This window comes from Dermacentor silvarum, chromosome 8 (genome assembly GCF_013339745.2).
Source record: "Dermacentor silvarum isolate Dsil-2018 chromosome 8, BIME_Dsil_1.4, whole genome shotgun sequence".
NCBI classification, from domain to species: domain Eukaryota; kingdom Metazoa; phylum Arthropoda; class Arachnida; order Ixodida; family Ixodidae; genus Dermacentor; species Dermacentor silvarum.
In genome coordinates this window covers 993,031-1,019,014 of record NC_051161.1, presented here as the reverse complement: position 1 = coordinate 1,019,014, position 25,984 = coordinate 993,031, and the positions used below count along the sequence as shown (strand labels likewise).

Sequence of the window (25,984 nt, the reverse complement as noted above, 5' to 3'; positions counted from 1 at the left end):
AACAACTTTGAAATGGCGGGTGCACGTAGTGGCAAGAACTAGTGATAATCACCGAACCCTGTGTGTGCAAAAGCCAAATAAAGGCTCTCGATGGGCTCCTTTTACTCTCGCTTGTGATAGCATCGGCAGGATATGCATGGCCAGCTGCCACAGGGTCTGCAAAGGTGCGTTTCCAAACAGCCTCATCAACTATTTTACCATTGGCGCTTGCAGTGCTATCAATTTATTTTCTTGGGTTTTCTGTACAGCAGCGGTGAAATTATTTTATATTGAAATTGCAGATAAACACGCTTTGTTATATTGAGCTTAAAAATACAATTTTCTATGGACACGAAGTTAAAAAAATTTAAATAATTTGTTGTATCCAGGATATTGTTGTACTGAAGTTTGTTATATCACGCTTCAACTTTATTCTCTGACTATTTGGTAAAAGACTTTGCTGTGGTTAGTGCCTTGGCGTGTGCAGTCTTCCTGCTGCGCACTGTCTTTGTTGGCACAAGGTTTGATCAAGTCAACATGACTACTTAAACCGCTTTCTGAGCTGTGTCCTCGAATTTGCTGTGAAAGCAGGTGAGGTTGCCGTACAAGGCATGAGAAGCCCTTCGTTCAGTACTCCAGAGGTGTGCTTTATGCCATCCCGATGTCTTGCAGTAAAGTGTATATCAGCCAGACCGAATGTTGCATAAATGACCGCTTAAAAGAGCATGCACATAACCTAACAAGAAAGAGTACAAGGGTGCAAATATGGTGGCCAACGTTGTGCGTGTTGTTGTGAGTCTCATTTTTCGGAGACTACCATTCTGGGTAGTCAGTAACGTTTCAGTAAAATGTCACAGTAATGCCACTTCTAGGCTTTCATTGGAGGCCCTTCTTTAAAAAAAAAAAAAACATAACATTGTATAAAAGATTGTTGTATAGCTGAGCTGGCGATCGCACTTTTTAACTCGGCGTTTGACTTCTTGCGCAAGTGCTTTCGACCCACATGTGTTCTACCTGTGGTGTCTCTGTATATTTTTATTGTGTGCATGCGTGACAGGGTGTTATGTGTGTGAAACCCTTTCCTGCTAATAAACAGTTGTGCGTGTATTGCTTGTCTCTGTCATTTCTTCCTATGTGAAATGTCTTTTGTTTTGTGCTAATTTTCGTCGTGGACTTACTAGCCCAACAGTTAATTCTTGTACTTCACTTGACACAACCATTGTGTATTGCTGCTACAGATATACATTGCTCGCATCAGAAGCATGTGTCATGCAAGTAAATAATTATGTATTCAAAACAATGCACTCTTGCTGCATGATTGCCAATGTTCATGTAAAAGTTCATAGTGTGGGAGGACTATGGCAGGTTCATATCGTTAACATGTTCAAAGTTTTTTTGGATAAAATTTTTGTGCAGAACTTGCTTCGGGAAATCAAGCTTGATGAAGGCGACTCAGCACCTGTCTTTTCTGTGCCACCCAGTGGAAGTGAGGAAGTCTCCATAGAGGTATGTACATCGATGTTCGCTGGAATGCAGCACCACTTCGGCCATTGTACTGGGGGAATGAAAAGAAATGCGAATGCAGCAGCATGCAGTTTAAAGCATTGCCACACTCTCTACCATTTACGTATACTTGTTCTTCATCAACAGCTTATCTAGCACTAAGGCCTAGCCACACTAGGCCTATCCTTTTGGAATTGGCAGGTAGTCAGCACAGCAATGCTCTAAGAGCACATGCTCTGGTGTCCACATTCCTTTTATTCCCCCAGTTCAGTACGGGCTGTCGCTTTTTATTTTGCACCAATCACACCTACACTTTCCTGGAAATTGCTAGGCACAACGTGGGCTCTGTGAACCTGGTACTTGCCAAAGCACTGGCGGTGTTGGCGCAGCAGCCATTTTAAAAATGATAAGAAAAATAAAATGTATCACTTGTTTGTAAAATACAGGAGTGCGCAATTGCTTACTGATTTAAATTAAGAATACAAAAATAAGGTCACCACTGAATTAAAACAAGCAAAAATTACATACTATGAATGGTTATTTGCTGGGTGGGTTATTTGCTATAGGTGGTGACAAATGCGTGGAAATGGTATACACACTCAAGGGCGTCCGCAGAATTTTTGCAGGGGGAGGGGGGGGACCCCGTTGGTTGTTGGTGCCGGAGGGGGGAGGGGGAAGTGCAGCGGTATGCTCGCAACAAAAAGGCACTATTTGCGGAGTAAATTTATTTATTTATTTATAAATAAATAAGTAAAATACACACATGAGAGAAAAATTACAAACACCCAATTAATGCGTGGCTCGGACAGATACATTGGAGTTTAATAATGAACAAACAATTAAAATTAATTTTAAAAATGCAAAAAGATACTATCACTTCATGGAGAAAAGTGCTCAGTCTTGCTACATGTGGGTTCTCGACTCACCCGAATTGATGACAGCACACAGCACATTATGTTCACAAACACGCAACTACACTCACTCAGTCAGTCTTTCTTGAACAGCAACTGCAGGCGCCTCGTATTTTTCTGGATGAATTGCGTGATGACACGGGTGATAAAGTCATTTATGGGCTTCATTACACGCTCTTGGTGCACACTCATCATACAAAGGCCGTCCAGCCTGTCGTTTGTCATCGTTGAGCGTAGCCAGGTTTTCACTCTCCTCTTGTACTGAAGGAGTGTTCGACCGTACAGGTAGTAACTGGCAAAGCCAGAGCCACCTCAATGGCTTTTGCAACACCGGGGAAGAGTGTCTTCGCCTGATGTAGAAGCTCGCAGTAAGTTATTTCTGATAGGTCCCCAGTTTTGTTGCACTACATCTCGTACCAAGAGATGGCCTCTTCCTTGAAGTTGTCGATACCGTAATAGCATTGGAGTTCTTCGGCGATGGCAGCGAACTCAACATGGCTCAAGTGCTTCATGTTTGATGGATGCAGCTGGAGAAGTTTGAAGCTCCTCTCATTGCTTTCAGAAAAGCGGTGCGCTAAAGAAGCAGTGAGAGTCCAAGTACGGCACATATATTGCCACACGGTAGTATTCCTCCGGCGACTGAATCCCGTAGTTGTCTCAGTGGGCCTGACGAGAGGCTTGTCTTGGTACAGATATCACCACATTTAAGTGATTGGCTGCCTCCCTTGCTGCATTCATGATCTCAGAGAACTCTTCTACAGTGTTTGTCCGGTGGCCGTGAAAAATATGGTGCAGCTCAGTGAGGTGGTCATGCACAGAATGAAAGTCCATGGATTTCATATGCTTTTACTCATTCTCTTTGAAGCCTAGCTGCGGCGTTCCGTTATACCTGTTTCCATTACAGGACGGAAAAAGCGCGCGGGCCTCCATGTTTGGTGTTTCTCTCGAACACTTTTTATATATGAGAAAAAATATTGCCTCCTTCCCTTTTCTCCAGCAAATCATACCACAGACGCACTGTAGCCGTTTTCATGGCAGTGTGGCTCTCTGGGTGTTTACACTGTATAAATTCATCCGAAGCGCTTGACAATCGTTTTCATAACCAGAAAATAAAGCAATGCATAGACTCCTACAAATTACACTCTTCCATTAATGAAAAAGCTTATTTAATTGACTATCCTATTTTGATAGGTAGCCATACACAAAATTTTGTTGCGGTTGCATTTATCTGGGACCAAAATAACAATGTGGTCCTATCTTAATTCGTTGAAATGGATCGCATAATGACACTACTGGCCTTGGCTTTCAGTGCACTACAAGCGTACAAGCTTTTTGAGGGGCAGATTTACTCTTGGTTTGGGTGGCGGGGTGGTCGAAATTTCGTCATTTTGGCAAGGAGTGTCTACAAGCAAATGTGACGCCATGGGAAGGTGTCACACTTTTCTTACTAAGTGTGGCGGTCTAGACTTTTTCCTAAATGTAGCTGGCAATTTATGAGAAAGCGGAAGTTCTCGTGATAATACTGCGTAGATCTTGAAGTTCAAGATAGAAAACCTGAAGCGTTCCTCTCAGAATTGTTCGCTATCTTCAGCCTGTCATTCTTTCACTGTCGTGCCATCACCAGCAAGATTACATCATAGTGTGCAGAGCGCAAAGTTTGCTTGCAATCCTGAATGGCGCTTCTACAGATATGAGGAACTTGAGTGTGCTAATCAACTTTCTAGCTCGAGTGAAAAAAATTTTTGTCCAAATTTACAGGGGGCTGCAGCTGGGGCTCTTGCCCCCCCATCCGGATGCCCATGTACACACTGTAATGTCCGAGAGGTCAACTGGTGACGGAAAGTTTTCTCATGGTGTCATGAGTCATGGGGTCAATGTGACAGTAACTGCTGCAGTGGTGGTCTGGGGCACTGAAGCATGTTGTTCAAATGCACAAGAGCATACAATATATTGAGAATTTGTTGCTAAACAAGGTGTGCCGAGTTGAGGCCTAGTGTGCCATCAGAATGGATGAGCTGGTGGTCAGAATAAAGCTTTTACATTGATGTGGAAACAAATAGAAATTATTGCAAATTATGGTTATAGCTCCAGGCCGCATCTTTTCAACCTTAAATAATGTACAAAAGTGAAAAAGGTCAGGATATGGTTGATATCTTGCAGTATTTTACAGGGTTTGGCAAGTCTAGTGTATTTGTGAGGCACATGGCAGATCAGATTAAAATGTCCATATGGCTGGCAACATTGCTGGAACCTATGATGCATTCTTTGTATCAGCGCGGATTTCCACGCTGATCCAAAAAATAGATCAATTCTAACTCGCCCAGCTTTCCAGTTTACTATGATGCACTAAACATCAACAGTGAATTTTTGCACAAAAAAAAAAAAAAAGAGATTCCTAATCTTGCATGTTGTATGTGTTGCGCATAGCGAGGAAAGTGTTAGTGAAGAGTTCGAGGCCAATGAAGCATTGGCCCTTGGCTGTTAAATAAATGTCAATGGGCGGTGCTCTAGAGCACGTCGGCCAAGGCATGTTTGTATTAACAGTGGTGTCGTTGGGAAGGAATCCCACGCCAATGTTGGCATGTTATGGTTGATGATGAATGTGCAGTCTAGGCAGCTCCCGATCCATATGAAACAGTTGGGATGTTTACCATGCCAAGAGTTGACACAGCTCGACTGGGGAGGTAGACCTGCACGAGTGGGGGAACATCGTCTTGAAGGGGTAGGGACACTAAACTTGCTCCTTTGAGCATCAAGTACAGTTCTATGTAGGAAGCGGAGGTGTTGTATCAGCATCCATTGTGTCACTGTGATGAAATAATGATGTAGTGAGGTTAGATTGGTGATGAGACTGCAATGAGGTTTGGGCCCAGGACCACTCACCAAGGAACGCAATCGACCACTCGAGTGCACACAAACACAGAATATATATTAACAGCACAAAGACGTACAGATTTCACGATGGACATGTAGTTAAGTTATGCTAACGCATACAGTCCCGAAGCTGCTACTAGAGTGTCCTGTTGTATAAGATAAAGTCTCTCGCCGTGCGTTCCTTTGCGTGGAGCCCGTTGACGCGTAGAGGCCAATGTCGGTCCCGAAGGGACGGCTGACGGCTGGACGACGTCACCATGGACCTACCCACGGCATCATGGGATCTCCAGCTGCAGCAGCGACAGTAGCAGACACAGCCGTGGTAGCCGTGCTGTTAACAGCTCTCGCTACTGCTGTCGCCTCCGCACGGCAGGCTGGTCGTGACAGTGGCCCGGGAAAGCGACCACCTCGCCTGGCTCCCTGGACCGGTTGTCCAGCAGGAACACAGGTCCTTTGCGTCCGAGGACAGCGTAGTGGGCGATCTGGGTTCTCTGGACCGGGCGTCCAGCGAGAACCGGCTGGCCTTCAACGCCGAGCAGCTAAGAACACTCGCACGCACCACGCGCCACACCAGTTCGTCATCGCCCCCGCACGGCAAACGCGGCAATGTCTTTTTGTTTTTCGCGCGCTTCCGTCCATATCATGACAGTCACCTTAACTGATGCAACAACAACCCAAACAATGTGTTGCTAAGCACAGCCCTCCCACCTAGTGAGTTTGCGTGGAAACATGGCCAAAGTCATGTCAAGTAAGAACACATACCAGGTAACATAAAAACAACATTCGTTCCTTTTTAGTATTGCAAACTCAGAAATAAAAAAAAAATATTGTCCTGGAACTTTTCTGACAAAGTTTGTATATAAAAAAAAGTTGCACAGTCAGCAAAAGTGAACTGTGAACAAGAAATGAGAGACTAAACCTTGCGCGAGTTCACCCATGCCTAATCTCTGTGTCTGTAAACAAAGAAAAATCTCCGTTCATACACTTTAGCACCTTTAGTACCCTCCAAACAACCATCCCTAACTCAAGACAAAACAAAAACACAATTATTCAATCATGCGGGAGCCCCGAAACCTAATCAAAACATGTCATATCCCTTGTGAATGCCTTGCCGCATACAATGCTGCAGATACTCAAAAAGCAACTGTCATGGTGGCGAGTGTGCCGAATTGTGGATTAGAAAATAAAAAATGGAGAAAGAACACTTAGCTGTGTTCTTGGCAATGTTTGATTCGGTCTAAAAGTTACTGTTAAACACCCCTAGCGTTTTGTGTTTAAGGCACACTGCAAAATAATTTTGGACTGTGCAAAAGGCCTAGTTTAAAATAGTGTAGATAAAGAGTGGCCTTCGTGCATAATTAGATGTTTGAAATATGAACAGAAGTGCCACAAAAAAAGCATGCAGGAATAGCTGTTCTTGATACTGGAACTGAAAAAACGCCACCATTGCCTCTCGCCAGAAGTGACAAATGACCTAGAATGCACAGCTTCTAAGCATAATTTCCGAGATAAGGCACGACCTGTGGCTACTCTCGGTACACCGTACTATCTCAGAGATGGTGTGCTGGTACTTGCATCATAGCGAAAACCAAGGTGCATGTGGTGTCTGCTAAGTGCTGTTCAAAGGCTGCTAACAAAAAAAATTTACAATCACCAGCTTTGCGGTTTTGCCAAGTGCTTGATGGGTATACAGTGGAACCTCGTTGATACGATCTTCACGGGAACCAGGAAATAAAACGTATCATCCAAAAATCGTATCATCCAAAGCAAGCCCCAAAATGTAAGAAAACAGGCTTACTTGATGACAAACTCGCTTGCAAAGCTTCCTGTGGCATCGAGTGATACTGTTCTGCATAACACGCTTGTTATGCGGAGCAGCATTATGACACCACACGAACCGTGGCCAACACTCTTTTATTGAACAAAACAGCTCATCAGTTTTCACTGATCTTTCTTTTACTTCTCATTTTTTTTTCCAAAGGCCGTAAACAAGTTCCCTGACATTGCTACAGAGGTCACGGCACCATGAGGCCAAGAATTCCGAAACAAAGGACCACTGTAGAGCAGCGTGACACAACAAACGAAAGGGTTCCTCGAGGACAGCAACCTGATGCATTACCAGTTTGCACCACGAATGCACCGAGTAGTGCCGCTATTAATGAATGCCTCTCACGCCGATGTTTCAGTGAACTGCGCCATGGATGTGCCACTCTTGAATAACCCTCTCACCAACTTGGGTCGCTGAATATGTGCCACTGAGTGTGCGGCAAGCAAGCCACACTTCTTGTGGCACGTGCAGATTTCTCGGCAGTGCCACTAGATGGCACAGCGTGTACAAAAAGAAGTGCGAGAGATGAGCCGCATGACATGCCATGCATTTCGGAGGCCACACACAGGCCTTGCGGCAGCTGCACTAGATGGCACCGAGTGTTACTAAGGATGCGCGAAAGAGAAGTACCACTGCAGTACCCATCTCATATATAACTCGTTTCAACTGTATTGATTCAATGCTAACACATAACCGTCGACAGTCATTGTGAGATGGGCTCTGTCGAGTTTTTAGACTCTCTCGCTCTAAAGTAGTTAAAGGGGCCCAGAACCACCCCTCAAGCTTTGTGAAATAACATAGTCCGCGGGTAGCATGCACTGCTGTGAACATCTCGGCCAAGTTTTGCTGTCGTACGCGGGGTGTGGAGCCCACAAGTGGAGCGCGACGTCACCTTTCTCTAAAATGCTCTCATTTCAACAGAAGCCATGATCCTCACTCTTTTCTGGGTGCTTTATTAGCAGCATAGCTGTTTAAGCTTCAGGTTTGGCTACAAATCGTTCGGAGAAACTCTGCCGAGCTATGATGTCACTGCGTTACCTAGCAACGACTTGGCACAGCTGCGCCTGGCTTTGCACAGGTGTCGTGACATCACCGCTCTGACTTCCGCATCACTTCTCCTAACCACGCAGCGCTGCACCTAGCTCTGATGTCACTATGCGTCACCTAGCAACCACGTGGCATGTCTGCGCCCGGCCGCGCCATGCTACATCGTCGCTTCCCGTACGTCGCCAATCTTCCACAGCCATGTAGGCGGAGAAAGAAAAAAAGAACGCCACGACGTCACTGCACGCCGCTTCATTCGTGGCCTTCGTATCAAGCTCCGTGACACCGTGATGGCGGCACATTGCCTAGTGTCCCTGCACTGAGCACGTCGTTTGCGCCACCTAAAAACATGGGTCGGCCGAAGTACGTAACCCCCAAGGAAGAAGCTGCACGATGAGAAGCCCGTCGCACTGCTGCTTGTGCCGCCTAAAAACATGGGTCCGCCGAAGAACGTAAGGTTGGCCGAAGTACGTAAACCCCGAGGAAGAAGATGCACAATGAGAAGCCCGTCACACTGCTGCTCATGAACAAATGCAACGGCTGCGATGAAACCCGGAATACCGTGCTAGTGAATCTTCATCAAAGCGACAGCGAAGAGCGGAAGATCCTAAGTACCTCGCCCTTTGCAGGGAACACTCTTGTCTGAGTGATCGCAAGCACCAAGAAAGTGATCCTCGCTACCGTGTCATGCGTAACTTCCAGTGTCAAACCTACAAGTCCATGGGTGGCGCGAACGGCCGATTTCAGCGAGAGTTCTTAAACGTCGAGTTTGGTCACGGCTGCCGCGTCTTTGACGTCAACCTGTCTACTTTGAACTCAGTTCAATAGTTTCAAAAGCGCAATGTCACCGTGCAAGTGTTGCGCAAAGAGCATAACATAGCAACAAATAGCAAAACTTGGTAAAATCTTGGCATAACATAGCAATACATAGCAAAAACTTAGCAAAACTTCGTAAACCTTGTCAACCCCCAGCTAGGCTGTTTCTTGAGCATTAATTGCACCACTGGTGCAAGCTGCCCTCATTTTTTTCGTAATAAAGCACATTTCCATACACAGCTACTATTGGTCGCTGCGGTCGGCTACACCGCAGCCACCCCGGGGTGCCGCCACGAGTCCACTGGCTTAGCGCACTGCGGCTCGCAGAGGACAACTGCGTTTTGCTTACGTTAAGCGTGTCATAGGCACCAAAATCTGAAGTCGTGGTGTCTGAATGAACATTCAAAATGAAATTTGAAGTGCGTGCCACAATGACATTTCAAAGGCGAACCGTTGTGGCCCCGCCCCTTCCCAGTGCAAGGCTTCGCAGTGCAAGGCATTGAAGAAGGAACGGGAGCACAGCGGAGGCCATGTTTGATTACCAATAACTCCACTTCTGCTGAATGCATTGAAGTGCTTTTTACAGGAAAGTAATTCTGAAAGAACCATTTTCACTTCAAATTCCTTTCTCCACTTCGATAAAAACTGGTTCAGGGCCCGTTTAAGTGCCACCAGGATGGGATGCTTCAATGGCAAACTGGGTTAAAAACCTGGCTTTAGAAGAAGCTAGAAAAATTTCAACATCAAAGAACCCAGATATATCATCAACAACGAAAGCTTCTGAAGAGGCTCCTTCTACGTCAGCACTGTGGAAAGGCTCTCATAAGCTCATCAACCAGCTGCAATTTTCAATTGCTTGTGGCAGCAGTGGTGGTGTAAGCATGGTGCCCACCAGACAATAGTGTAGTTAATGAGAAGCTCTTGCAGGTGTCTGAAGGAATTGTGACATGCAAGAGGGTGTCGCTGCTCCTCAAACATGTTCAACAGCTATCCTTCCTTCATGACAACGTGAACTGCAGTTATCATACTGTCAAGCAAAACTGTTGTACTAGAGAATTACGTTGACCACAAAGCATAATTTTACTATACGTTATTTGCTGTGCAATAAACATGCTTTTCCTTTCCCTTTTTTCCTTTGTACCTCTGATTTGTGAAAGAAATTGCCTTTTTGCAAAAGCAGTAGTATTCGTATTAAAAAAATATTCGATTCGCACTTGGCTTTCATTATTCTAATTCGCTTCGAAATTGAAAATTTGATATTGGCATGCCCCTAGTAATTATGTCAAAATGTTTATCTTGTAGTTTGTTTCCGTCACATGTGAACTTGTACAAGCTTTCTCTGTAAAACATTGTGTTCTTCTTTTCGTGGCTGTATTTATCGCTTCTTTATTTAACAGCAAATCCGCTAAGATGACAGTGATGGGGAATAATGGAATTCCCAAGTCTGCAAAATGTTTGGTGGAGCCGTTGCTCATTTCCTGGGGCTTCAAAAAAGTGTTATCCTAGCCAGTAGGAAATGGGTCAGGGGTTCATTTGTGGGTCGTTATAAGCTGCATTGATTGCATGCACAGTGAGGAGGTTTCCTTTTGGCAGGTACCCTACTACCTAGGCTCCTCATGGAAGGGCCAGGCCGAGCTGTCAGCGAGCCTGGACGAGAGCCGAGTGGTTGGCATGCAGCCCCAGCAGGCGGAACGCATGCACCGGCATCTTAGCATCGCCATCCACCCAGCCGACAGGGGCAGCCTCAACCTGTGCCTTTATGCTCCCTACTGGGTCATCAACAAGACAGGCCTGCCGCTGCAGATCAGGGTCAGTGTGCTTTGGCGAGTGGTGAAATGAGGCGCACATTCATTATGAATGTACAAAATAGACCCTGGACAATTGCGCGCTTGAAACTGAAGTTTGCTTAGTGTCGATTACAACAATGTTCTATGCATTCAAGACAATCCAATCACAACAGCTTGGCTGACGCCTTTCAAGTTAAATGCTGCATATATGACGTGACATCAGAAAGAAGTGGACTACTTTTCTGGTCAGGTGCTTCAAGGCAGCACTCACTCAATCTCTTTCTTTTTAATAAAGTTATACCTTAATATAACCAACTTCAATATAATGAAATTCTCTATATATCGAAGCATTTAACTTTATCTAACTTCTTGTCTATAGAACAACATGTATTTGTGATGACAGGTTCCTTGAGTGCGAGTTGTTAAACTGAGGCAGAGCCTCAGTTCAGGAACGACGAAGCCATTTTTTTCTTAAAAACAAACTTAATATTCATTACAAGAAAAAGAAAACAAAACAGTAAACAGCACACAGAAAGTACAGAAAAAAACAACAAAAGAATAATTACACATGTTAGTCCACGCGCGAAGTTAAACGACTCTCAGTCTAGAACAAACAAAGAAAAACTCACTCATCGAAAGTCTTAATTACTCGGGCAGTGCGTTTAGATCATGCACGGGCACTTGCGTTGATAGTGGTAGTGGTGTGGCGGGCAGTGGCATACGAGGGATGCAGACGCACGGTAGAGCCAACCCCGGATGTCAGAGTCCAAGGTTGTCGGAGTCGAAGGCCATCCAAGTGTGACCACTACAGCTGAGCGGAGCATGTACTGGTTCCTTGGCTCGCAGTTCTCCCCTGGCGCCTCTCACCGTCACTCCAGGCCTCCTTACCGCACGGCATCTCAGGATCACCACCAGGAGCTCAGAATCAGCACCATGAGCAGGAAATTCAACAGCAGCAGGTGCAGCAGGAATAGCTGAGCCCTACGCTTGGCGGATCTCTCCAGGGACAGCCAGGGTCGTCCTGGTTTTGTCAAGGCTCACGGGTTCGGGTCGGGGCCCCAACGACACCGACTTGACACCAGCGATCTTCGAATCCCCGTGTGAACACCCTCTTCTCCAAGCATTGCAGTCTGTCTCCTTCTCTCTGCTCGTTCCTTGTACCCGTATGTGGTTTCGTGCCCACCACTGATTGGTTGATCCTCTCACTCCCACTCGTGCCACCGCCCGCCAATATATTGTCTTCTTTGTCGGCCACTCGATGCTGTTTGGAGCTGCCGCTCTTCTGCAGTGTTTTCTCGTCGTATTTTCAACCCCGACGCTCTCCACTCACTCATTACAGTATTCAGGACCTCAATGCAGTTAAACCTAGACATAATGAACTTTAATATAACGTAATTCTCAATATTGTCACGTATACCATGCTGTAGAATATACGCTGAATGAGAATTCAGGCAAGCATAAGCGTCGACGTGCGATGCCAAGACGAACCTCATTCTCTTCTTCTTCAGTCCCCTTGCTGTGCCACACCATGTGGCATTACCCCCTCGTCAAAAAAAAAAAGCAACAGAAGCAAAACATACATAGGCTTGACGTGAGAGTGCCGAGATGGCCTACGACGAACACATAGGCTGTAGTCACAATCCCTGTGATGTGCAATGTAGTCACAAGGCACTGAGGGACGAGAAACAACCAAATTTAACCTAAGCGACTGAAAACTTCGGATATTAGGGGCTATAGTACGGTTTCAACCGCACAACGTGCACAATCTCAGATTGCGGTTGTCGACGTCGGGGAGGCTGGCTTCCGTCAGGAATGACTTCGTAATTCACGTCACTAATTCGCTGCAGCACTCTCTAAGGTCCAAAGTAGCGACTCAAAAGCTTCTCAGATAGTCCTTTTCGGCGCATGGGAGTCCAGACCAAGACTTAATCACCAGGTTGGAACTCGACTTGACGATGGCGGAGATTGTAACGGTGCGCATCGATGCGCTGTTGTTTCTTTATGTGCACTCGGGCAAGCTGACGGGCTTCTTCCGCGCATTGCACGAAAAGTTCGGCATCTTGGGCGAGATTGAGATGATCGATGTCGTCGCACGGCAGCATTGCTTCTAACATAGTCTGAACTTCACGGCCGTAAACGAGGTAAAACGGCGTGAAGCGTGTTGTTTCTTGTGTAGCAGTGTTATAGGCAAACGTTACGTAAGGGAGTATCTCGTCCCATGTCTTGTGCTGTACGTCTACGTACATAGACATCATGTCAGTCATCCCCCGCAGGGGCGTCTGCGTTAGCAGGCGTTTGGTGTGTTGCGACACCACGGACCCGAGCACATGGGGGTTGGACCCTCCCGCGTCTAACTGTGCGTGGCTTAGCCGTGTACGGGGAAAAGGGGATCCTGGAGGTTGAGCCGAAGCCGGGTGTTTGGACCTTTATGGCCCCCCGGCAGAGGCAACACACCTCTTTGGCCTCGGCTTCACGTAGACGGCACCCTCGGACTGACCCGCCCGGGGGAAATCGGTAGTTGCCTTTTCCTGTCTCTGTCTCCAATCTTCGACTTTCCCTCTCACTTTCAATCTTTCCTGTCTTCTTCTCTCTTCCATTTACTTCCAATTTTTCCAGGCAGCAAGGGTTAACCTGGTGTATTTTATCCAACCTTGGGTATTCTATATTAGGTTATAGTAGCTACGTACAGCTGGCGTCTACGTTTCCTTCGGGTCTCGCAGCGTCCCCATGTTGGGCTCGGTGGTGGGCGGCTGGCCTAGGTGCCGAAATCGAATCACTCCTTTATGGCTAAGATGTCATTCCCCCCACTTCATGATCGTCCTCTTTTTAAAAGAGGACGCACCGAAGAAACTTTTCAACTGTTCAGCCAGCGCCAAGAAACGTTCCCCCGCTTCCATGTGATACATAGTCAAGACCCTGAAAAGACAGTAAGAACCATTTCACCTTTCACTGTGGCCAAATGTCTCACCGACACACTAGATGCTGGCTACAAAGTGACGTGAATGAGCAGTGGTGACCTTCTTCTGGAGGTTCGCGACACTCAACAGCACGGCAAACTCTCAAATCTGGTAGCATTCCGTAATGTGCCAATCACTGTTAGCCCACATCGATCAATGAACACAAGTAAAGGAGTTATCTCTGATGAAGATCTCTTAAGCTTAAGTGAGGAAGAGCTCCTGGAGGGCTGGAAAGAACACATTGTGATTCAAGTGCAAAGAATAAAGATCAAGCGGGACAACCAGGATATTCCAACTAAACATCTGATCCTCATCTTTGCGTCGAGTGAGCTACCGGAAACCCTAGAAACAGGATATACCAGAATTCGAGTCAGACGTTACATCCCAAATCCCCGAAGATGTTTCAAATGTCAACGATATGGCCATGGTTCGCAACACTGCCAAGGCCGACTGACCTGTGCGAAATGTGGCGAACACGCATCCGACAACTGCAGTGGCACGCTCCACTGTCCCAATTGTGACGGTGGACACGCAGCATACTCTCGAACTTGCCCCACATGGAAAAAAGAAAAAGACATAATCACACTGAAAATCAAGGAGAACATCTCCTTTCAGGAAGTGCAGAAACGTGTTTCTTTTTTCCATACCACATGGTATGCTGATGCAGCGCGCAACGGGGCAATGTTGCAGCAGACTCCGGCATCGGCCCGGTCCACAAAGAGTGTGGCCGCGGCGGTGCCACCAGCCCCCCAGGCGACAGCAGCCATCGCTGCTGCGCCATCTCTTAAAAAAGGCCCGTCGACCTCTGGGTTGGTGGCCTCCAAGGCCCTGCTTTTTGAGGCAAGGCCTACTCCAAAAACGAAGTCCAGCGGCTCCCAGGAGTCGATGGACACAACTACAAGCCAGCCGGCTCACCCAGCGCCTTGTGAGCGGCGCGAATCTCGCGACCACTCCAGGAAAGACAAACCACGGATTACGGGGCCTGGAAAGGCTCTGTAAGCCACTTGACTCCTCTTGACACACAGCACAAGAACACAAACAATATGGATACACAAATATTACACTGGAACGTGAGAGGTCTTATGCACAACCTCGATCACGTTAAAGAACTTCTACACAAATACAATCCAAAGGTGCTGTGTGTTCAGGAGACATATTTAAAGCCAACGCAAACAAATTTTCTGCGGCAATATGCCATCTTCCGCAAAGATCGTGATAATGCTAACGGCATCTGGCGGCGTAGCAATAATTGTTGACAAGTCAGTAGCTTGTCGGCACCTAGTCCTCCAGACGCCTCTCGAGGCAGTATCAGTTCGAGCAATTATTTTCAACAAATTGATTACTGTCTGTTCCATATACATACCACCGGATTACCACCTTAGCAAGACAGAACTTCACAGCCTAATGAATCAGCTCCCTGAACCCTACGTGGTCGTTGGCGATTTCAATGCGCACAACACTCTGTGGGGAGACTCCCGGTGTGGCTCGAGGGGTCAACTAATAGAAAACTTTCTAGTGACGTCCGGTGCTTGCCTGTTCAATAAGAAAGAGCCAACATACTACAACATACATTACAATTCATATTCTTCAATAGATTTAGCTATTGGCTCTCCAACTCTTTACCTCCACCTGCAGTGGAGTGTCATAAACAATCATTTTGGAAGTGACCACTTCCCTGCGACATTAAACTTGGTAAAACAAGAAAATGGTCCTCCACATCCTCCTAGATGGAAACTATCAGAAGCAGATTGGTTGTATTTTAAAGAGTCAACATGCATATCACCGGACTTTATCAGTGATTTTAACATAGACGACGCCGTAGTGTATTTTACTGCTTTTATTGTAGATGCAGCAGAGAAATGCATTCCTCAGACAAAGGGCAGCTCATCTAAAAGACGGGTTCCCTGGTGGAACAACGACTGCAAGGAGGCGCGAAAGAAACAAAACAAAGCATGGAGCATATTGCGCCGATTTCCAACTGCTGAAAATCTCGTTGAGTTCAATCACGTCAAGTCACAGGGAAGGCGGATGCACAGACAGGCAAAGAGGGCAAGCTGGAAGAGGTTTCTGTCAAACATAAACTCTTACACGCAGGAAGCGAAAGTCTGGAATGGGTTGAAAAGACTTAATGGCCAGCAAACCCAGCCATTACCCCTGGTCAGTGACCAAGGGAATACATTAAAAGACCAAGCTGACGCTCTTGGCAAGCACTTCGAGCGTGTATCCAGTTCAGTTCACTATTCCGAGGCATTCTTAAAATACAAAGATATAGCAGAACTCAACGTAATAAACCGCAGATGTAGACACGACGAACCTTATAACCTCCCCTTCTGTATCGCCGAGCTGAAAGCCTCCCTGACTGCTTGCCTCAGCTCTGCACCCGGACCTGACAGAATCATGTACGACATGATTAAACACTTTCACGAAGACACTCAAATGACACTGCTTGCACTGTACAATGCTATATGGGCTGCAGGACATCTCCCATCTACATGGAAAGAAGCCATTGTAATCCCGGTCTTAAAACAAGGCAAGGGCCCATCCTCTGTGACAAGTTATCGCCGAATTGCACTCACTAGTTGTCTATGTAAGCTATTCGAAAAAATGATTAAACGGCGTCTTCTACATTTCCTGGAATCTAACAGACTACTTGACCCTTACCAATGCGGTTTCAGAGAAGGCCGGTCTACAACCGACCATCTCGTGCGCATCGAAACAAACATTCGGGATGCTTTCATACATAAACAGTTCTTCTTATCTGTTTTTCTAGATATGGAGAAGGCGTATGACACAACGTGGCGTTACGGAATCCTGCGAGACCTGTCGGCAATGGGCATCCGCGGGAATATGCTAAACGTTATAGAGAGCTACTTGCAGAATCGCACTTTCCGGGTCAAAATAGGTAATGTGCTGTCCCGTTCATTCATACAGGAAACTGGGGTACCTCAGGGAGGCGTTCTCAGCTGTACGCTCTTCATAGTCAAGATGAACTCACTCCGCACATCATCGCCTTCAGCCATATCTTATTCCGTGTACGTCGACGACGTACAGATTGGTTATAAATCTTGTAACCTTACAGTGTGCCAACGACAGGTTCAAGTTGCCCTGAACAAAGTCTCTAAATGGGCCACAGAAAATGGCTTTAAAGTAAACCCAAATAGAAGTTTGTGTGTTCTATTCACACGAAAGAGAGGGCTCGTAGCAGACCCCGAAATGGAACTACACGGACAGCTCATACCAGTAAACACAGAATACAAATTTTTAGGCACAATTCTAGACTCTAAACTGACTTTCATTCCCCACATAAAGTACCTTAAAGCCAAATGCTTAAAAGCAATAAACATTCTTAAAATATTGTCGCACACCACGCGGGGCAGTGACAGAAAGTGTTTGTTGAACTTATACAAAAGCCTCACTCGTTCACGCATAGACTACGGTGCGATAGTCTATCAGTCCGCTGCCCCCAGTGCCTTAAAGATGATCGATCTTGTTCATCATTTAGGCATCCGCTTGGCAACCGGAGCCTTCAGAACAAGCCCTGTGCAAAGTCTTTATGTGGAATCAAATGAGTGGCCTTTAAACCTTCATAGGTCCTACTCAAGCTTTATGTATTTTCTGAAAGTAAACTCAGACTGCCGACATCCTTGTTACTCCATTATAAATGACACTACGTGTGCCACACTTTTTCATAACCGACCTACCGTAATGGAACCCTTCTCACTGCGGGTGAGGAAACTCAGCGAAGAAAGCGGTGTCCCACTGTTTCAGCATCATGTAATGCCTCCGGCAAAGCCGTTACCGCCGTGGCAATGGCAACTTATAGAATGTGACACATCGTTTGTTGAGGTCTCGAAGTATGCTCCGGAAGTACATATCCGGATGCACTTTCGTGAACTTCAATCAAAATACTCTTGCCCGGAATTCTTTACTGACGCATCAAAGTCACATGTTGGCATGTCCTATGCGACAATCGGTCCATGCTTTTCTGAATCCGGTGAAATGCATCCAAAAACGAGCATATTTACGGCTGAGGCTCATGCCCTATTGTGTGCAGGGAAGTATATAATGAAAACAAAGCTTCAAAAATCAGTTATATTCACCGACTCATTAAGCGTAGTAAAGGCATTAATGTCTCCTTGTAAACACAAAAACCCTGTGCTCAGTGAGCTCTATTCAGTGCTGTGCACAGCATATACGTCTAACCAATGTGTCGCTATATGCTGGGTACCCAGCCACAGAGGTATTGAGGGCAACATGCTTGCAGATGAAACTGCCGTTTCCCTTGTAAGGAAGGGGAACACCTCCTCTATAGCTGTCCCTGCAATAGATATGAAGCATTTCCTGCGCAAAAGCCTTAGGAGATATTGGCAGCACTTATGGGACGAGGAAACAAGAAATAAACTTCATGCCATTAAACCACAATTAGAGAATTGGCCACCCACTATGAAAACACAACAAACCGAAGTCATCCTTTGCCGCCTCCGAATTGGCCATACGTATGGCATGCACTCGCACCTGTTGACTGGTAATGAACCCCCTTCCTGTAGCAAATGTGGTGACACGGTAACTGTAATTCATGTCTTAATAGAGTGCAAGGAATTAGAGACTCAAAGAAAGAAATAATATTTCCCCTTAGCATACAAACAATACATTCCTCTACACCCAGCAATGTTTCTGGGCACAGAACCGTTCTTTGACTACAGGTTAGTTTTAAAGTTCCTTGAAGATGCCGGTACTTTGCGAGTCATCAGCCCCCAACATTCGTAGCACATCCTCTCTCCAGAGGCTGCTGCTGCGACAGCAATATTATAGAACACGTGCTTCTCAGGCCTTGCGTTCAAGGGTCCTGTTGAGGCACCAGTGCTACTTTCACGTACACGTTTTATGACATCATCACCTCAGAACAAACCATCCATGGTCATTTCCCACATCTCTAGTCACTGTCATCATTTTAATAGTTACATATTTTACGCAAGTTACAGCGACTGATTTTAGGCCTATTTACAGCCACTTAACGTCCACCATTCACAGTACATTCCTCTATTTCATAAACAACTCATCGGAAACTCATTACCATGTGTATGGCGCTCTTTGACCATATCTGGCCCTTGCGCCATTAAACCCCACTAATCATCATCATCATCATCATGTCAGTCGTCGTTTTGTTCAGTCGTTCGGTCAAGCCGTTTGTCTGCGGATGATAGGCAGTTGTCTTTCGGTAGGTCGTGCAGCTGAGTTTAAAAACGTCTTCAATGAGCTGTGCTGTAAAGGCTTTGCGTCGGTCTGCGATGACGTGCGATGGGGCACTATGCCATAGGACGATGCTCTGTATGAAAAACAGGGCAACCTCGGAAGGTGTGCCTCGAGGAAGCACCTTTGTCTCAACATACTGCGTTAAATAATCTGTGGCAACGATTATCCACCTGTTGCCAGAAAATGACAGTGGATCTTCTGGGCCCGTGCCCAGAAGATCCATTCCGACCTGGTCGAAAGGTTTTCCAGGTGGGTCAATCTGATTCAGCAATCCCGCAGGCTTCACAGCTGGCGACTTTCGGCGCTGGCATTCACGGCAGGCTTGGACGTACCACTTAACACACTCGGCAAGTTTTGGGTAGTACAGTTAAACCTGCTTATAACGAACCTCCATATAACGAATTCCTGGATATAATGAAGTTTTTCTATTCCCCGCCATTACTCCATAGAAGAACATGTATTTGAGACCTCTATGTAACGAAGTGGCAGCGGGAGACCCCCTCGATATAACAAATTTTCACCGCCGACAACCTAGAGATTTCGCCCCAAATTTTGTCATTTTTGCGCAAGCAGCAACCGGAAGCACCTTCTCCACCGCGACGGAATGTGAAGCGGTGGCGTTGCGCTTGGAGGGCTCGACTTCACGGCGACTGCGAGGCGAGAGCGAGCGCACGTGTGCGTGCACGAAGCTGGCCTGCATCCCTCAACCCGGCGATCTTGCCGCCGCGGGAGTGACCTTTCCCCCTCCCTTCATTAAAACCTGATCCCGCCGCTTGCTGCAGCTGGCCTAGCCCGCCAAGCCGGCACTCTCCTTTTCCAGTTGATATTGCCAAAGAAAAAAAAACCTAGCGTGCAAGCACGCTACGTCACGTTGGCGAAAACGACCCCCTCTATAGTCGAGCGCACCGGCGCAGCCAGTGTACCTTGGGCCTAATGTACCTTGGGTATACCTTGGGTATACCTTGGGTACATTAGGCATAGAATAGGCATCCTTTGTTGTGACCTCATTCACATGCCAATGGTCCACGCAACTGAAAAGAGGTATTTCTTTCGGGTGCTTTTTGAGAACTCCAGGGACTGAGAATTGGTAAATACCAGCCTTAGTCATTCATTGCTTGGTCAATTGCATTCCTCTTGGCTGCACTAATGGGCCTGCATTTCCACGACAGTTGACTGTCTGTGTTAACCCCTTGATAGTAAACTTTTTGTCAAGTGCGACACTCCCCCCCCCCCCCCCCCCCCCAGGTTCGAATTTCTGTATTGCAGGTTTATAATCTTCTGACCGACCTATTGCGAAAAAAAAAAATTATCGCAATTTTTTTAGAGTGACCATAAAGTGACAAAATATTTCTTTTTCGTAGGTAAACATGCATTGTTTGTTCATGAATACACATGGGCTTGAATAAATACGTATGATAAGAATAAAATATTGCTGGCTTTCCTGTAATTGAGAGTAAATGCAAGCATGAAATGGGCTACCGGCAAAGCAGATTGGTTAGAGATAATACTAGCCACATTCTTAAAATTGGTGTAGTGCATGTTTGCAACGGCACACCCCACACCACAGCACGTCATACTGTGCATTTGGACGCTGCCCAGCTAGAAGAAGAAAACCGGCTGAAGGTGGCACGACAGGCAGCGAAAGATGCCAGGGAGACAGAGTGCACTGCCCAGCTAGAAAAAGAAAAGCGCCTGAAGGAGGCGTCAACTCTCGAGGTTGCGCTGCAGAACTCACCGACCGCTGGCGTTCAAAAGAGCACAGGCAACCCTGTCTCAGCGCCAAAAGATGACAATCAAGTGTATGGTCCTCTGTATCTGCCTTTTGAACATTGGTATTGGAAATGACAAATAAAACTTCAGCGTACTAGAAGTTACAGCTTGAGCGATATTGTGAACAAACAGTAGGAAGAACTCAGAAGTTATATTTTTTTGTAACTTCTTTGGGCAGTAACTATCATATTGTTACGGATGAGGCGTGTTTATTTACAGGTGATGGATAAGAGTCCAGGAAAAACAGTCCAGCACCGGTTTCGTTCTGCACTCCGCACCCAAAAAGATCCGTCGTCCTCCTCTTCTCCCTTTCGTCTCAACCAAGGCATTACATTCCCCGTTTCGCAGATGAAGCCCATCATGCGAGTTAAGGCTGAGTTATAGTGTGATATCGCTTGAGGCGCGTAACATGCGCAAGTTGAGTAGCGCTAGAGCGGCGTCCTGGTGACCTTACACGGGCGACCACATACGTTAAATCACTAATGCGGTCAATGATGGTGAAGGGACCGGTATACTGAGCCAAGAACTTTTGGCATAACCCGCGTTTGCGCTTAGGGGTCCACAGCCACACCAAGTCACCTTTTTCGAATGAAACTGAGTCGTGGCGGCGGTCATACCGCTCCTTGGAGCGATCTTGTGATGCCAGTGTACGCAGACGAGCAAGTTGTCGGGCTTCCTCAGCACGGCACAAAGTTTCGGCAACTGAATCCTCTGCATGGAGGGTAAAGGGGAAAATGGTGTCGAGACAGCTGCGCGGTGCCCGAGCATAGAGTAGGTAGAAAGGTGTGAAGTCCGTAGTTTCGTGCTTCGCTGTATTGTAGGCATAAGTAATAAATGGCAAGATGTCATCCCAGTTCTTGTGATTGGATGATACATACATAGCCAGCATGTTGGTCAGGGTGCGGTTCGTAAGTTCGACAAGGCCATTCGTCTGGGGATGATATGGTGTTGAGTGGCGGAACTGCGAAGTGCAGAGTCTAAGCAATTCTTCCATGGCATCGGCGACGAATTGGCGACCACGATCGCTGATGATTACGCGAGGCGGACCGTGGCGAAGAATTACGTAGCGTAACAAGAAGGCAGCGACGCAGGTAGCGGTGGAGGAAGCTATCGCAGCGGTTTCCGCGTATCTAGTAAGGGGATCGACATAGACGATGACCCAACGGTTGTTGTTCGAAGACCGTGGAAACGGCCCTAACAGGTCGATACCAACTTGCTCGAAAGGTGTAGTAGGCGGCGCTACAGGATGAAGAAGGCCTTGTGGAGTGCTTGTAGCTCGCTTGTGACGCTGGCACTTGTCGCAGCTCGACACGTATTGTTTAGTAGAATGTCACATCTTAGGCCAGTAAAACCGCTCCTGTATTCGATGTAGGGTGCGAATGAATCCAAGATGGCCTAATGTCGGATCATCGTGCATGACACGGAGAACGTCGCAATGCAGACTTTCGGGAACAACCAGTAAATACCGCGCGCCACTTGCTGAGTAATTTATCTTATATAGCAGTCCATCGCGAAGACAAAAGCGACCACTGGCCTTGGGACTGCAGGCATCGGCGAACAAGGGGTCCAAACATAAGTCATTGCGCTGTTCCCACTGGAAGACGGTGGCGTCAGGAAACGAGTGAGAGACAGCAGCAAAGCATGTGTCGAGACTGTCCGTGTTATCCTCCGTTGTGGACAGAGGAAGGCGAGAAAGGCAATCAGCGTCGGCATGACGTCTTCCACTTTTGTACGAAACATTGAAGTCAAATTCTTGGAGCCGTAAAGCCCAGCGTGCTAGACGACCGGAGGGATCACGGAGGGTAACAAGCCAACATAAGGAATGGTGGTCAGTCACAATTGTAAATGGACGCCCATAGAGGTAGCAACGGAACTTCTGAACAGCAAATACAGCCGCTAAGCATTCTTGCTCTGTCACAGTGTAGTTTCGTTCACCTTGCTGAGAGAACGGCTCGCATAGGCCACCACATACTCTTCATTATTATGGCACTGAACAAGCACTCCACCGATGCCGATTCTGCTGGCGTCACTGTGCACTTCAGTAGGAGCAGACGCATCGAAGTGACGAAGAATGGGTTCTGATGTTAGGAGAAACTTGAGTTGAGAGAATGCTGCGTCGCATTCAGGTGTCCACTCGTACGGGCTGTCTTTTCGCAAGAGACTTGTCAATGGATAAACAATGTCTGCGAACTTGGGCACGAACCGTCGAAAGTAGGAGCATAATCCCAAGAAGCTGCGGAGTTCTTTTAGTGACTGAGGTGGCTTAAAGGCACTGACTACTTCTATTTTCCGGGGGTCTGGCCTGACACCATCTTTGTCAACCAGGTGACCAAGAACTAACGCTTGTCGTTCGCCAAACCGGCACTTCTTAGAATTCAAAACCAAGCTGGCCTTTTTGACACAGTCTAAAACGAGGTTTAAACGGACGTTATGCTCTTCAAAAGTACGTCCGAAAATGACAACGTCATCTAGATAGCATAAACATACCTCCCATTTTAGACCGCGCAGAATCGAGTCCATAAATCTTTCGAAAGTAGCGGGGGCATTGCAAAGCCCAAACGGCATAACATTAAATTGATATAGTCCATCGGGTGTCACGAATGCAGTCTTCTCCTTGTCAGCAGGGTGCATAGGGATCTGCCAATACCCTGATCGTAGATCTAGTGAAGAAAAGTAGGAAGCCGAATGTAGACAGTCGATAACATCGTCGATCCGAGGCAGTGGATATACATCTTTTTTGGTGAGGGCGTTTAATCGTCTATAATCAACGCAAAACCTCCAAGAACCGTCTTTCTTCTTAACCAAAATGACAGGTGCTGCCCAAGGGCTGCACGATTCTTCAATAACGCCCTTCTGCAGCATATCCTGAACTTGTTCGGCAATAACTTTCCGCTCCGATGACGACACTTGGTAAGGTTTTCGCCGGACCGGATGAGCAGAGCTTGTATCAATTCTGTGCTGAGCTCGAGAACATGGTAAAGATGGTAGCTTCTCCTTTTTGCAGAAGTCAAACACAGAAGCATGTCTTTCCAATAGCTCAACCAATCTTTGTCGCTCGTGTGAGCGTAAGTTCTTACTAATCATGCTCAGAATCTGCGACTCGTAGGAGCAACTGCATTCGCCAACGGCCAAGCGTTTTTGATCTTCGTCGTCAACGGCAGCGATAGAATTCCCGTTGGCACCATCAAAGATGGCGAGCTTCATTCCGCGAGGAAGTATAACAGGCACTGGCGAACAGTTAAGTGCCCACAAAGACGTGGCTCGGTTGCTAATCGACACAATACAGCGAGGCACTAAGATGTTTTTCTTAGCACACTGACCGGTCAGAGGTTGAACGATCGCATCAAAGGGAGATGCAGCAGAGACGGAAGCGAACACAGCAACTGACCGCATGGACCATGGTGGCACTGTCAGTTCATCGGAAACAACCAGTGTGTCTTCCGCGGGTGACATCTCGTCACAGAGGGCATGAACGACTTCACTGCTGACTGAAAGTTCACCGGTGCCACAGTTGACGAAAGCGCCACACCCTTGGAGAAAGTCAATACCGAGAATAACTTCGTGTGTACACCGCTGCAGAACCAGGAATTCAGTTGGGAACACCTTTCCGGCCAACAAGACGTTAACGACGCAAACTCCCAGGGGATGAAGTATTTCTCCTCCGACAACACGAAATCTTGTAGATTCGTGCCAAGAAAACATAACTTTGCGGCCAATGCGATCTTTGAAAGAACGACTCATAACAGAAATGGTTGCACCAGTGTCCACTAAAGCCGTAGCACATACTCCATCTATTAACACCTTTATCTTGTTCTTAAGCATCGTAACTGGTGGAGGCATCTGAGGTAAGTCATTTTGTGCGACCTCACCTCCATCGGTCGCGCCGGCTAGTTTCCCGGCGGTGGCGGTGGTGATAGCTGCCGTCGCGGTGAAGGCGAGCGGCGCAGTCTGGCGGACGGAGGTGTCAAACTACGGTCAGAAGCGGGAGAACTATTGCGCCGATTCTCTTATCGTGAGGTTCTCCTGGAATAGGCGGACCAGGGATCGTTGTTGTGACCATTGCCGGCGCGAAGAAACGTTGATGGCGGATCGTATCGGGCTGTTTCCCTGCGCCGACGACAGAACCGAGCTATGTGTCCGGTAATAACAATAACAACAATAACACACAGGAGGTTGGCTATATGCGTTGTAGTCCTGAAAAGCATTGCCGCGACGCTGTGGGACAAATGCATCTTCACGCCGCTCCTGGTGTGTAGTGGCCGGCTGACGAGGATAGCTGAAGCGGCGTTCATAGCGCGACTCTGGGTAGTGATTGGGCTGCGGCCTCGGTGGCGAGCGAGAACTCTAGTTGTAGTCCTCTACGCCCGTTGTAGCGATAGAAACATGATGAACGGGTGCTGGGATTGGCGCAACATCATAAGGTGTTGAGTGCACGTGTCGGGTGAGCTCTTCCCGTACTATCTCTCGTATTGTAGACGCGAGATCAAGGGACGTGTAGTCGTCAACACTCGCAACGGTTGTCACATTCGGTAACCGACCGAATTTTGGCATGATACGTCGCATCTTCAAGGCCTCGAATGTACGACAATGCCGTATGACGTCAGCTACTGCACCAAGGTTCTCTTTGCTGATTAGGAAGTGGTATACATCCTCGGCAATTCCTTTTAAGAGGTGGCCGACCTTGTCCTCCTCTGACATGCGAGGGTTGACGTTCTTGCAGAGCTTCAATATCGCCTCAATATAAGTCGTGCACGTCTCGCCTGGCACTTGGGCTCTTTGCAGCAGCGTTTGTTCAGCCTGCTTCCTCTTCGCGACTGAGTCCACATAACACTCAGTTATTTCCGACACGAATCGATCCCAGGTCGTGAGGGCGTCCTCATGGTTGTCAAACCACACAAGTGCCGTGCCCGTTAAGAAAAACACGACATTGGACAGCTGAGTTGCCGCATCCCAATGGTAATAGTTGCTCACCCGTTTGTAGTGAGTGAGCCACTCATCCACGTCCTCGCCAGACTTGCCTCCAAATGTGCGAGGCTCTATCAGGTGCTGACGCTGCCAGGGACCAGCCGCGGCTGAAGCAGTTACCGAAGGGGCCGCTGTAACCAGGGCAGGGGCTGCAGCTGTAGGAACTGGCACAGTCCGGGTTCCGTCTTCACCGCGAGACATCTCGACCACCAGCGGCAAGGGCGGCAGTCCAGCAAGGCGGCGGCTTCGGCGCAGATCAGGTGGTTGCAGAACCGTGTTGCGTCGCGTGGTTGAGTA

General features: G+C 47.3%; 1 protein-coding gene across 1 annotated transcript in view; it reads left to right on the top strand.

The window, feature by feature from the left end:
- Positions 1-25,984, top strand: part of LOC119460513 (intermembrane lipid transfer protein VPS13A) — a 1,139,096-nt gene that overhangs the window by 668,565 nt on the left and 444,547 nt on the right. The window contains exons 54-55 of the mRNA XM_037721434.2: positions 1,396-1,485; positions 10,549-10,764. Coding sequence (XP_037577362.2) covers positions 1,396-1,485; positions 10,549-10,764 — 306 coding nt within the window. The remainder of the gene's footprint in view (positions 1-1,395; positions 1,486-10,548; positions 10,765-25,984) is intronic.